The sequence below is a fragment of the Takifugu flavidus genome, chromosome 11 (genome assembly GCF_003711565.1).
Source record: "Takifugu flavidus isolate HTHZ2018 chromosome 11, ASM371156v2, whole genome shotgun sequence".
In the NCBI taxonomy this organism is placed as follows: Eukaryota; Metazoa; Chordata; class Actinopteri; order Tetraodontiformes; family Tetraodontidae; genus Takifugu; species Takifugu flavidus.
This window is the reverse complement of record NC_079530.1, coordinates 4,147,795-4,160,733: the sequence shown is the minus strand read 5'-3', so window position 1 is coordinate 4,160,733 and position 12,939 is coordinate 4,147,795. Positions and strand designations below refer to the sequence as shown.

Sequence of the window (12,939 nt, the reverse complement as noted above, 5' to 3'; positions counted from 1 at the left end):
CAGACTAGTAATGATATCATTTCAGAGCCATCCTGGATTACATCCTGGTTTTCAGTACAGACTTTCCCTAGCTTTGCAGAAGTCACATAAGAAATAAGTGGTTGTTCTTATTGTGGTTGTTTGTGATGGCTTGTTTTTTGACCATCCCCTGTATGTCCATTTTTTCTGTCCACCCAGAGGAGGAAGGGCGAGGTGAGACACCGTTAAACTGAAAGTGACTTCAGCTTTGCATCAGTGCTCCACTGGCTGCTGATTTCCTGTTAATGTGTTGACTAAAATGTTGAACCATTTTAGTCGCAGTTTCACACTTGCAGAAGTCTGCAGGGTTTGTTGAGTTTTACTCCTGTGACAGTTGGGTGGATAGTCTTTAACACAAACATCTAAGCACCACCCACCTGGAGCACTGAGGAGATAAAATCAAATGCTACTGATTGGTTAGATTTGGGTTTAGTTGCTGAGCTGAAACTGAAGTTCTAACATGGTAGGTTTTAACAATGTTTCAATGCTAAAATAAAACTTTGTTACTTGTTTTGGCTTAAGTGTAGCTGCTTCATAGCTGTGAAAAGTCCAGCGTGTCTCTGCTGATGATCTCCACAGTTCCAGGGGATTGATAAGATGTATCCAGGTCACATGATGATGACCTCATGCTGGTTTTGAACTCAGGTTGTAAACTCTGGTATTTCAGGTTCTGGAGGCCTGGAAGAATCTACTGGCGGCAGCAGAGGCGCGTCGCTTAAAGTTGGTCGACACCGGAGACAAGTTCCGCTTTTTCAGCATGGTACGCGACCTCATGCTCTGGATGGAAGATGTGATCCGCCTGATTGAGGCCCAGGAGAACCCCAGGTCAGATCCACACAGCAGGTCCAGAAAATTTTATTATCAAATCAAGATTCAAGATGTACTTTATTCATCCCCGTAGGGAAATTGAATTGTAGTAGTAGAGTCTGATGGCGGACGGCAGGAGTGACTTCCTGTACCGTTCCTTAGAGCAGGATGGCTGCAGGAGTCTGTTGCTGAAGCTGCTTCTCTGTTTGTCCACTGTTATGGAGGGGGTGGGAGGGATTGTCCATGATTGTCCGCAATTTCAACACCATCCTGTCCCTCACCACCTCGTCCAAGTTTGCAAGTTTATAGCCAACAACAGAACCTGCCTTTTTAATGAGTTTGCTGAGTCTTTTGGCATCCTTTGCTTTAATGCCTGCACCCCAGCACACTACAGCCATGACAGACTGATAAAACATGTGGAGCATCCTGCTGCAAACACTGAAGGACCTGAGTCTCCTGAGGAAATAGAGTCTGCTCATGGCCTTCTTGTAGACAGCATCGGTGTTTGTGGACCACTCCAGTTTATTGTCCAGCTGAACACCCAGGAACCTGTAAGATGGGACTATTTCCACATCTTTCCCACTAATGCAGACTGGGGAGGGTAGGAACTTGCTTTTACTGAAATCCACCACCATCCCCTTCGTCTTGGTCACGTTGAGCTGCAGATGGTTCTCCCTGCGTCACCTAACGAAACTCTCCACAAGGTCCCTGTATTCATCCTCTTGTCCATTCTCCACACATCTGACTATGAACGTGTCATCCGAGTACTTCTGGAGGTGACATGTCTCAGAGTGGTACTGGAAGTCAACTGTGTAGGTGGTGAACAGAAAGGGGGACCGCGCAGTCTCACAAACTGTGGTCGACCTGTCGGGTAGTCCCCGATCCAAGAAACAAGGGGAGCATCCATCTGCATGTTCTCCAACTTAGCCCTCAGCAGTCTTGGCTGGATGGTGTTGAAGGCAGAAGAGAAGTCAAAGAACATGACCCGCACTGTGGTGTTTAGTCTGGCCAAGGAGGAGTAAGCCTTCTGTAGCAAGTATATCACTGCGTCATCAACCCCCACCTTGGGTTGATAGGCAAACTGCAGAGGGTCTTGAAAGGGGCTCACCAGAGGTCTGAGGTGTGTCAGCACCAGCTGCTCCATGACCTTCATAATGTGGGAGGTCAGTGCTATTGGCCTGTAATCACTCGATGCCACAGGATGGGTCTTCTTCGGCACCGGGACCAGGCAGGATGTCGTTCAAAGCACTGGGATCCTCTGAAGATGAAGGCTCTGGTCGAACAGGTGCTGCAGTATTCCACACAGCTGCCTGGAGCAGTTCTTCAGCACTCATGGGCTGATGTCGTCCGGTCCGGCAGCCTTTCTCTGGTTGAGCCTCTCCAGCTCTCTCCTCACCTGGCTAGACGTGAAGGATAGTCCTGTCGGGGGGGATGGGTGACATGTTGGAATCTACGTAGGGTGTCAGCAGGGGGAGGGGGAAGAGGTTGGCAGAGGTGTTAGGGGCACTGGGAGGTGTGAAGGGGACCCATTGTTATCCAGAGGAATATTGAGACAGCTGGGGGAGGGGGAGCTAGAATCAAACCTGTTGAAAAACTGGTGCAACGTGGTCCACGTTACCATCAGCTGAGCGTATTCCTTTCTTCTGGAAGCCAGTGATTGTTCTCATCCCACTCCAAACATCCCTGGTCTGGTCTCTCCTCCAGCTTCTTCCTATAGGCGTCCTTGCTCTCCTTCAGACTGCGTTTCAGTTCCTTCTGTACTCTCCTGAGCTCAGCCAGATCTCCCTAGCAGTGAAGGCCCTCTTCTTCTTGTGCAAAAGGGCCTTCAGGTCTCTTGTCACCCATGGTTTGTTGTTTGGGTAACAGCGTACCTTTTTGGTGGGGACGGAGTTCTCAGTGCAGAACTTGATGTAGTCAGAAACACAGTCTGTCAGTCCTTCCAGGTCCTCACCATGTGGTTCACAGAGAGCAGACCAGTTGGTGGTCTCCAGGGCATCCCTCAGACAGTCCATGGCACCATCCGACCATTTCCTAACAGTCCTCACAGTGACCGATTGCTGCTGAACCACAGGTGTGTATGATGGGGAGAGCAGCATGAGATTATGGTCAGACTTGCCTACTGGAGGGAGTGCAGTGGAGGTGTTTGCATTGGTGACATTAGCATACAGTAAATCCAATGTCCTATTGTCTCTCGTGTTGCACTGGACATACTGATGGAATGTAGGGAGAGTGGAGGAGAGTGAGGCATGATTGAAGTCACCTGTGATGAGGATAAAGGCTCCGGGATGTTTAGTGTGCAGGTCAGCCGTGACAGAGTGAATAACGTCACGGGCCGTGTTCGCTTTACTGGTCGGAGGAATATAAACAGTGATGGTGATGACATTAGTAAACTCCCGTGGCAAATAGTATGGACGGAGTCCGATAGTAATAAGTTCCATGCGGGACTGCACACGCGCTCCTTGACGTGAATATGCTCCAGGTTGCACCACCTGTTGCTAATTAACACGGCAAGTCCCCCTCCTTTCTTCTTACCGGCCGTGGTGGTGTCTCGGTGCGCTCGCACAGTGCTGAAGCCAGCGATCGTCACATTAGAGTCCGGTATCAGTCCATGGAGCCATGTCTCCGTGAAACACATGATACTGGCCTCTCTGTACTCCTGCTGTGTCCGTGTGAGTGCCTCCAGCTTGTCCATCTTATTTGCCAGGGACCTGACATTCCCCGTTATGACCGCGGGGACGCAGGGTTTAAAATGTTGCCTCTTCATCCTCTGTTTAACTCCAGCCTTACTCCCTCGTCGTTTCCTCCTCAGCTCCTTTGGGATTTGGGCCTTCTCTCCAACCACAAAGGATGGTGGTCTTAGAGCCATCAGCTGGTCTCACGTGTAAACAATACTGGTTCGCTTCTCGGCACAGCTGATGGGGGCCGTGAATAACCCAAGCACCGCAAAACAGAGAAAAAAAGTGTTCGAGCCTCCAAAACATGGTGTCTGAATACTCCAATTGTAAAAGGAAAGAAAGAAAGTAAATACCAAATAGCAAAGAATGTAAACAAGTATAGCAAACACTACGAAAATTTAAAATAGAACAATTAGGTGTAAGGAGCTGCTACTACTGGCTGCCGCCTGTGACAGCGCCATTTTACAATGATTTAAAAATCATTAAAAAATTAAAAAATAATTTTTATTATCAAAAAAAAGTTTGTGTGTGTACGTGCAAGCGCTTTCTGGGATAATCTGATGCTGTTAGCTTCTGCACATATGATGGAGCCTCAGTGGACCTTTCAGATCAGCAGAAGTTTATCCAGGCTCCAATGAAGACAAACCAGCAGAGTCATGGGACCGCCTGCTAATTTGTCATAACTTTAGTTGCAGCATCTTGAAAGAACATCTTGGAGACAAACTAGAGACTGCAGAGATGATCCTCCAGAGTCACGATGAGATAAGGTGATCTGTTAATGAGGAGTTTGGGACCAAACGCAGCCACCTCAGTTTGGTCTGAGTGAAGCAGAAGGAAGTTTGAGACCATCCTGAAGTTTGACTGACTGTTCTGGTTCCTCTGGTTTCATAGATAAACATAGCTGAGTGTCATTGGCATTGATCGTGTTCTCCTGCTGCTCAACAATGTTTCCTCAGGTAAGCAGGTACAAAAACAACAGGAGTGGTCCAAGTCCAGAACCTTGTGGAACACCATGGATAACCTACTACAAGAAGAGGAACAAACTCTGAATCACTCTGAAAAATCTGATCTGAACCAGTTTAATCCCACCTGCTCCAGTCTCTGGACCTGATCAACTGCATCACAGGCAGCACTGAGGTCCAGCATAACCAGTGCAGAAAGCAGTCCAGCATCTGAAGCTCTCTTAAGATCTTAAGAGGAACTATTTCTGTTACTGGAATATCACAAACAGGATCTTCCTCATGTGTGTTTTTTCATGCTCTTACAGAGACGTGTCATCGGTGGAGCTCCTGATGAACAACCATCAGGGAATCAAGGCAGAGATCGACGCTCGTAACGACAGCTTCACAGCCTGCATCGAGCTGGGAAAGATGTTGCTGGCCAGGAAACACTACGCATCAGAGGAGGTGGCGTTCAGGAGTTTAAACATCACTGGATTTACCAGCTCACATTTAATCTAAAAGATCCACCTATTTTCTCAGATTAAAGAAAAGCTGCTACAGTTGACAGACAAGAGGAAAGAGATGATTGACAAGTGGGAAGATCGATGGGAATGGCTTAGACTGGGTAGGAAATGACATAATCACCTCATCTGTTCGTGTTCAGTAGAAAATAAATCGCAAAATCGTTCTTTTTAATTCACTTTCATCTACATGTATTTATTAAAACATATTTCATATGTTTAGCAGATAGACATGACAAAAATCACATTTTCTGTTTGATCTCCCAACATTTGTGTTTTTCAACATTTAAATCAAAGTTTTCAAGTTCAGATAGTTTCAAGTTTTTTTTTTTTAATACTGTGTGTGTGTGTGTGTGTGTGTGGTGTGTGTGTGTGTGTGTGTGTGTGTGTGTGTGTGTGTGTGTGTGTGTGTGTGTGTGCGTGCGTGCGTGCGTGCGTGCGTGCGTGCGTGCGTGCGTGCGTGCGTGCGTGCGTGCGTGTGCGTGCGTGCGTGCGTGCTAGTCCTGGAGGTGCACCAGTTCTCCCGGGATGCCAGTGTGGCCGAATCGTGGCTACTGGGTCAGGAACCGTACTTGTCCAGTAGAGAAATGGGTCAGAACGCAGATGAAGTGGAGAAGCTCATCAAACGTCATGAAGCCTTTGAGAAATCAGCAGCCACCTGGGAGGAACGCTTCGCCGCTCTGGAGAGGTTGACCACGGTGAGACACCACAGATGAGAGCAGCTGATCCTGACAAACACTGTTGTGTCTCTGCTGGTATGTCATGAGTGTGTGTGTCTGTGTGCGGTGTGTGTCCAGATGGAGTTGTTGGAAGTGAGACGTGTGCAGGAGGAAGGAGAAAAGAAGAGACAAGCCCTGCCCACTGAGTCCCTGCTTGTGGATGGTGCTACTCAACAAAGGTCAGAAGAGTTTCACCAGTATCACTCGCCAGACAGCAAACACAACAGACAGATCATTAATGTTAATGACTTTATACTGACACTCATATCCTGATCAATTGTTATACTTTCCACCTTATTTTTATATTATTGGAATCACCTGTGTGTATCTGTGTCTGTGTGTGCACACGTATCTGTGTCTTTACATCTATGTGTGTGTCTGTGTGTTTGCAGGGATGGTAACGTGGGGTCTCAGAATGAGCCGGCGTCTGATCAGGACTCTCCCAGGGTTAGTTATCGCTCACCTGCCTACCAGAAATACAGCAACACCCTGCAGAGAAGCAGGACCACCAGCACACCATGACAGACACAGACACACGCACACTCACGTATACGCACACACAGACACACACAAACCCAGTTTTATTGTTGTCAACAGTAATGTTAATGAAGAATGACCACATTTTCTCCACATATCTCTTTTCCTCCCCTATTCTTCTCCTCTTCCTCTCTTTCTCTCCCAGCTTGACATCCCCCTTTTACTCTCACCTCCACTTTTAATGTTCCTACTTGTGTATGTTCTTATTCATAAACTTTCACTTGAATTATAGCAAAATCAGCAACAAATCTCTCAAACATCTGCATATAAATGTGTCGTTAGCATACAAATACAGGTGTAAATTGCATGTAACAAATAATAAGCGTATGTAAGCGCTCACAGCGTTAATACACTGCTCAAAAAAATTAGAGAAACACTTCGACAACACATCAGATCTAAACGGGGGAAAAATTATCTTGAATATCTTTCCTGATAAAGTAGGTGATGTATTAGTAACAAAATGATGCCACATAATTTGATAGAAATGAAAATGATCACCCTATAGAGGGGGGAAATCAAAGAAACCCCAAAAATGAAAGTGGAAAAAATGATGCTGGTCCATTTTGCCAAAATGTCATTGTAGCAACTCAAAACGATTCTCAGTAGTTTCTGTGGCCCCCACGTGATTGTACGCATGCCTGACAAGACGTCGGGCCCTCAGGCCACCCTCATGGAGCCTGTTTCTGATTGTTTGGTTAGAAACATTCACATATAGTTTCAACCCTTATTCATAAATAGTATCCAGGTTTATCCTTAATTAAAAGTGAACGTAAAGAATTTAAAAGATGTAGAGGTTAATTTTGATTTTCTTTAGTCAAGCCAAAAATCGAAACATTTGATTCAATTTGAATATAAAACTTGATTTCAAATTTGTTTTGGCTTTAATCATTTCAAATCTGACTTTCCTGTTTAAAATAAACAGAAATAAAATGAGTCAAGCTGCTAACATTAGCTTTAGATAACTTTGTTTTTTCTCTGTGCGACATCTTCATACTTCATGAATATTTTTTTCTCATCTGATATTTTTGCATCCTTGGGTTCAAACACAGATGTTGGTGTGAATTCACACTTAGTGAAAATGTTCCATTAACCTCTTCAGTCATCTGAAAGGAAGGTGTGAGTTTTCCATCCTCGCACTCGTCTTTCATTCTTTCCTTTATGCTGATAAAAGCTGACAGAGGTGAAGACCTGTTTTAATCACATTAACGACATCATCCTGTCTTTATTTTGGAAACACCTTTTTGTTGTCTTTTGTTCTGTCGTTTTCTGACTAATACTCATTTTTAATAAACTGTGAGAAGTATATCTGTTTGTTATTCATAGTGTCATTTTTTGTTGATCTCACCATTGGTTTTTTACATTTTCACATCAACATGTTTGTGTCCCTCATCACTAGCCAGCCGCACCCTCAACTTCATTCATGCTTTTTTAGAAAATTGCATCTCTGAATTTCTCTTGATGTTTCACAATCAGCTGTGTAACAGCTAAACTTATTTACTTATTCTTTTCTAATGAGTTTATAATGAGTTTATTTTTTCCTTTAAATGATCTTTTAAGCCCAAGGACATGTCATCATGAAAGGGGAGGGGCTACAGATACTTTCTCAGTTATAATTTGTCTTTTCACAGTTGTTTGTGAGTTTTCAACCATTTAAATTACTGAGAATATCTAAAAACCATACTCTTTGGTTTCGCATAAATTCTGTATTCTGATATAAACATATCCAAGGTGGTTTTCTCTGTCAACTGGACTGGGTTTCTTCTCTTGAAGACGTTTCGCCTTCTATCCAGAAGGCTTCTTCAGTTCTGAGCTGAAGATCAGAACTGAAGAAGCCTTCTGGATAGAAGGCGAAACGTCTTCAAGAGAAGAAACCCAGTCCAGTTGACAGAGAAAACCACCTTGGATACAATGACCTGGATGACTGAGAATTTACACAGAGATATAAACATACAGAACATGTTTTAGCTTCAGCTCATAGCACAGCTATGCTACTGTTAAATTTTAAAGCCTTCCCATGAAAATGAACATTCGTGGAAACAACACAAATCAAATCAATTAGTTTTTATGTAACTTTTCCATTGTGGACTGGTACGATGACTGGGCTGCATGCTAAAGCTCTTAGAATTGGTCCAGCTCTCGCAGCTCTTCCACTATAGATCCCAGGATTGGTCCGCCTCTTGAGGCTCCGCCGTTGGACGGTTCAGTTTGAGGGTAACGCCTCCAGTCTGAGTGGGTGTGGTGTGAAAATATAATCCTTAATCCTTGGCCAATCACGCCAAGTGCCAATAAGGCTGAAACCCAAACCGACGTCTAAACAAACCTTTGATTTTTTGGTGTTTTCACCGTTTGTCTTTGCTGTTAATGTTACTTTGAAGGCATGTTGCATGGACAGATTACGCGTGCGTTCTTTTCACCTGTCTCACCATATTTCTAATCATCACTGGTGGCTCCAAGCGCCCTTGATCACATGATCATTGTTTTTCTACAGTATTAATGGTTACATTGTAAAGTCAATAAAATCCAAACTAAACTGACTATTTCTGTTCAGTTTTATACATCATGAATGGAAATTAGATTTATTTGCTTTGCCATTGAAATTTTACATATGAATCACTATTATAGGTTCCTTTATGCTCAACGATGTTTATTCTAAACTTCAACCCAGAAGTTGATTTTGGCTGCCTGTCATGGTCAATGCTCTGCATGCTTCATTTCTGGATTGGATGCATCTTAACCACTTTTCATTAAAGTTTTTCTGTTTTGCACCATTTCCAGGACAATGGGGACGAGGCAGCGAATGGGGTGACGGAGCCCAGCCCACCGGGGTCACCCGTGGCAACCCGCAAGGGCAAGGTGAACCAGGCTGCGACTCTGCCCGCCAAGACCCAGCGGAAACTGTCTACATCGCAGTTGGAAAGCTTCCTGCACCGCAAACATGAGTGGGAGGGGCATAACAAGAAGGCTTCCAACAGGTGAGCACGTCGTCTTTACCCTCCAAAAAGCCTTTCAGGTAACTTCTTGATGATGGTGGCACTGAATGTGTCTCTGCAGGTCCTGGCACAATGTCTACTGTGTGATCAATCAGCAGGAAATGGGCTTCTACAAGGACCAGAAGAACGCCAGTCAGGGGATTCCATACCACAGTGAGATTCCAGTCAGCCTGAAGGACGCCATCTGCGAGGTGGCGTTAGACTACAAGAAGAAGAAACACGTCTTTAAGCTCAAGTGAGGGTTCTGATGATGATGCAGAGAAGTACTAACCCATGTTTGTGGGTAGAGCAGAGGCCAGAAGGTGGATCTGTGGTCGAACCCAGATCCACCTGTCGAGTTCTTTTTTACTGATCAGAAAAACTTTAAGGGTTCTGATGTGATGTTAGCAGCTCTGTCGGTGTTTCCTACACCAACCCTAACCTGTGTTGGTGTGAATGAAAAATTTTCACTTCTGTCTTCAGCGGATCATTCCTGCAGTGGCAGGACGGTGGGACGACCTGTCCGGGCTCCTCAGAACGGAAATGATAAATGTGTTTCCATTAAGGTTCCGTTCCAACATGAACAATATCAATAAAACTATTTTGTCTTCACCAGGATCACAGATGGGAACGAATATCTCTTCCAGGCCAAAGATGATGTATGTTCATTTAATGATTTCTGTTTGTTTTGTTTTTTGTTTCTATCGAAGTTGATGATTTTTAAAAACAAAAAGTCACACTACAGATGTGACTCTGCCTTCTCTTCCAGGAGGAGATGAACACATGGATCTCGACCATCTCAGCCGCATTGTCAGGTGACAAGTTGGAGGTCACCACCAGCAGCCACAGCACGCCTGCATCCGCCGCTCGTGCTCAGACACTGCCAGCCTCTGTCACCACGGTGACAGCTGTGGCGGCGACGACTGAGTCAAGCCCCGGAAAACGAGAGAAAGACAAGGAGAAGCGTTTCAGTCTGTTCAGCAAGAAGAAATAACTCCTCCCACTTTCCTTCCTCTTCTGTTCCCCCTCTTCCCCTCTCTTCCTCTTTAGGTGCTGTTTAAGGTCAGTCCTCACCATCCATTGATCTGATGTATGTCACTCTTTGATTGGGTGGCTGATAACAGCTAATGTGTTACCATAGTAACGTGATGACTGGGCTGACCAGTAAAATAGACCCCCCTTCCTCCTGAAGAGTGACTCTAGCGTACACTCCGAGCCAGAATTCTCCACTCCGTGCCTCTGGACCTCCTGGTCCGGCTCAGAGCGACTCCACCTGGACAGACACTGAGTAACAACACGTAGAATTGTTCCTCCTCTTCCTCTTGGTTTTTTCATCTTCATCTCCATCTACTGTTGTTTGTGATCCGCCCCATCTCTTTGCTCTTGCTACGTGGAGAAGTTGTCCTTCCTGTTTGGGTTCAGTGTTTGAGAGACCTTGTCTTTGCAGGGACGGGGTCAATATTTAATGCAGCACTACGGAGCTGTTTAGGGCCAGTGTTAGATTCAAGTTAGGACTGTTGGGTCGGGTTTCCTTTTTTGCTTAAACCCTGAAGTTTGGAAAGGTTAAAACTCCAAAGCTTTGAAGTTCTTCAAACAAAATGGTAATTTCTCAAAGTTTCTCAGCATTTCTGCCCTCAAACAGGAATCTCATTTTTTTTTGTCATGGGGGTTTTTCTACTCTGAGCTGAAGGAAAAGAAAATTCTAAGAAATAATTTTTGAAAATAATTTTCTCTCTCTAACTTGAAGTTTTTTTTACTTGGTCCTGATCAATTTCTGTAAAACTGTTGCCAGTGAGGGTTAAGTTCTTTGATTACAGCTGTCAATCATCAAATCCCAATCAGTCGACACTCAAAGTTTCTTGAATATTCAGCTTCAGTGTTTGGCTGTAATCGGAGTGTTACTCCGTTACATTTTCAACTATATGTAAAACTTGTGTATAACTGTTCAAATTAAACCTGTTTCACCATAATATTATTATTGTTGTTACTAAAACCTTCAGAGTTTATTAGGATTTATTTGTGTTGCTATATACTAATGACATAAGCTAATCTCAATGAAGGAGCCACCATTGATGGTGAATACATCACCAGTAAGACCAGTTACAATGATTGATTACACAGAAGTGAGTTTTGTTTTCTACTCTTCATATATTATTATTATTAAAAAAAATCATCTCATAACTTTGATCTTTGTTGCAGTCGTTTAATGTTTGTTTGGTTGAACCTGTACGGAGGCCTCAATGTACAATGTAAAGCTAAATTAGTGTAGCAGTGAAGCTGCTTCTGAACAAGTAAACCTGAATTATGTTGCAAATGAACAGTTGCTTGCTTGTTAACTTCTTTTCTTGTCATTTGTCATGGATGACCCCCAGCCCCCCAAACTATTTCACCACGAAATAAAAAATGGTCGCAAAATAAAAAATGAAGGGGGAAGCTGAATAAATGGTTGGGTCAGGTGACTGGGGAGGGCGGGGGGGTTGTTCTGTATTTCTTACATTCTCTGGTAACCTGGTGACTGTAGTTTGCATTCTGTAACCATAGCAAAAATATATTAATATTGCACAATCAACATGACCTTGATGGGGTGAGGGTGGGTGAGGTGATGGGGGCTGGGGTCACTGCTAGTTGGAGCTGCACCTTTAGACTTTCCTCCTCGTGTGTTCCACCTGTGCAAAAGCCATTAAAGTGCTTTCAAACAACCTATCTTCCCTTTCTGAGACTCTTCTTCAACCCTAACCCAGGTTCATCAAAATCCCTGAACATACATACAGTATATGCATACAAGACTTCACAACACAAACATCAAACATCAGCTACACATAAGTCTCTGCATTTTTGTACCTTTTGAATTTCTTGAAAAGTGCTCTAGGAATAAAATTGTTACTCCTATTGCTATTATTATGGTCAGCACATTGATGTCACAGATGAGTTTTGACAACAGGTTATTTCAGTAAACTCAAAATTGCCATTTTTCAAAGACCTGCCCACCTTCTCCACAGTTGTTTGTCTTAGAACAGTGTTTCAAGCGTTTCGGACTGCCACAATATGAAGGCCCTGCCTGCAGCGAGGTGGTACCATGGTGTGATGAAAAGGGTTCATGTTGGGTGTAGAGCCCGAGTGATGAAGCACCTGTACAGCTGATATTGAGAGGTGAGATGGCAGCTCTGTCCAACACCATTATGTGACTCATGTCTTCCACCATTTGGTTCTTCTAAAACAATCCCTGGAAATGCCCCCAAGTGTGGAAAAGTCCCGGCTCCCTCGGTCAGGACAGGAAGACTCCGCCTCCCTTCAGATTTACAATACGACAGCAACAAAGCTGCAGTATTCAACCATTTTCAGATGAAAAGCATCCAGATTTAAAGCGGTTGGTTTCCTCCTGTTCTTTAATAATATTAATATTCACACCTTTATTCAGCAGCAGCTGCCAAAGTGCTGTTCACTTTAACGGAAATTGAGTCGAATCATCTTCCTGGCTTTGTTTGTCCTCATAGAAATGATTGAAAAAGAGCGTGTACACACAAAAAAGAATGCTTGTGGACTTCCTGCGTTATCACTTTCAAAGGAAGTGGAGAAGAGCAAAGCACATGACCTTACTTTACAATTAAAAAAATGTTGAAACTGGTTTCCATGTCTGAGAGGAATAATATTACCATCACAAATCACTCTATGGCATTAGCATGTCATTAGTACGCTGTGACAGCTAGCAAAATAAAAGAACAATTCTACTATAAACCACTAAATATGTTATC

General features: G+C 44.0%; 1 protein-coding gene across 1 annotated transcript in view; it reads left to right on the top strand.

Annotated features, from left to right (window-relative positions):
* Positions 1 to 11,890, top strand: part of LOC130533973 (spectrin beta chain, non-erythrocytic 1-like) — a 53,210-nt gene extending 41,320 nt beyond the window's left edge. Inside the window, 10 exon segments of the mRNA XM_057047828.1 lie at positions 686 to 843; positions 4,768 to 4,906; positions 4,982 to 5,066; positions 5,464 to 5,660; positions 5,760 to 5,860; positions 6,074 to 6,128; positions 8,994 to 9,190; positions 9,270 to 9,443; positions 9,804 to 9,846; positions 9,957 to 11,890. Of these exon segments, the coding sequence (XP_056903808.1) occupies positions 686 to 843; positions 4,768 to 4,906; positions 4,982 to 5,066; positions 5,464 to 5,660; positions 5,760 to 5,860; positions 6,074 to 6,128; positions 8,994 to 9,190; positions 9,270 to 9,443; positions 9,804 to 9,846; positions 9,957 to 10,181 (1,374 nt within the window). The 3' untranslated portion in view covers positions 10,182 to 11,890.
* Positions 11,891 to 12,939: the final 1,049 nt, after the last annotated feature.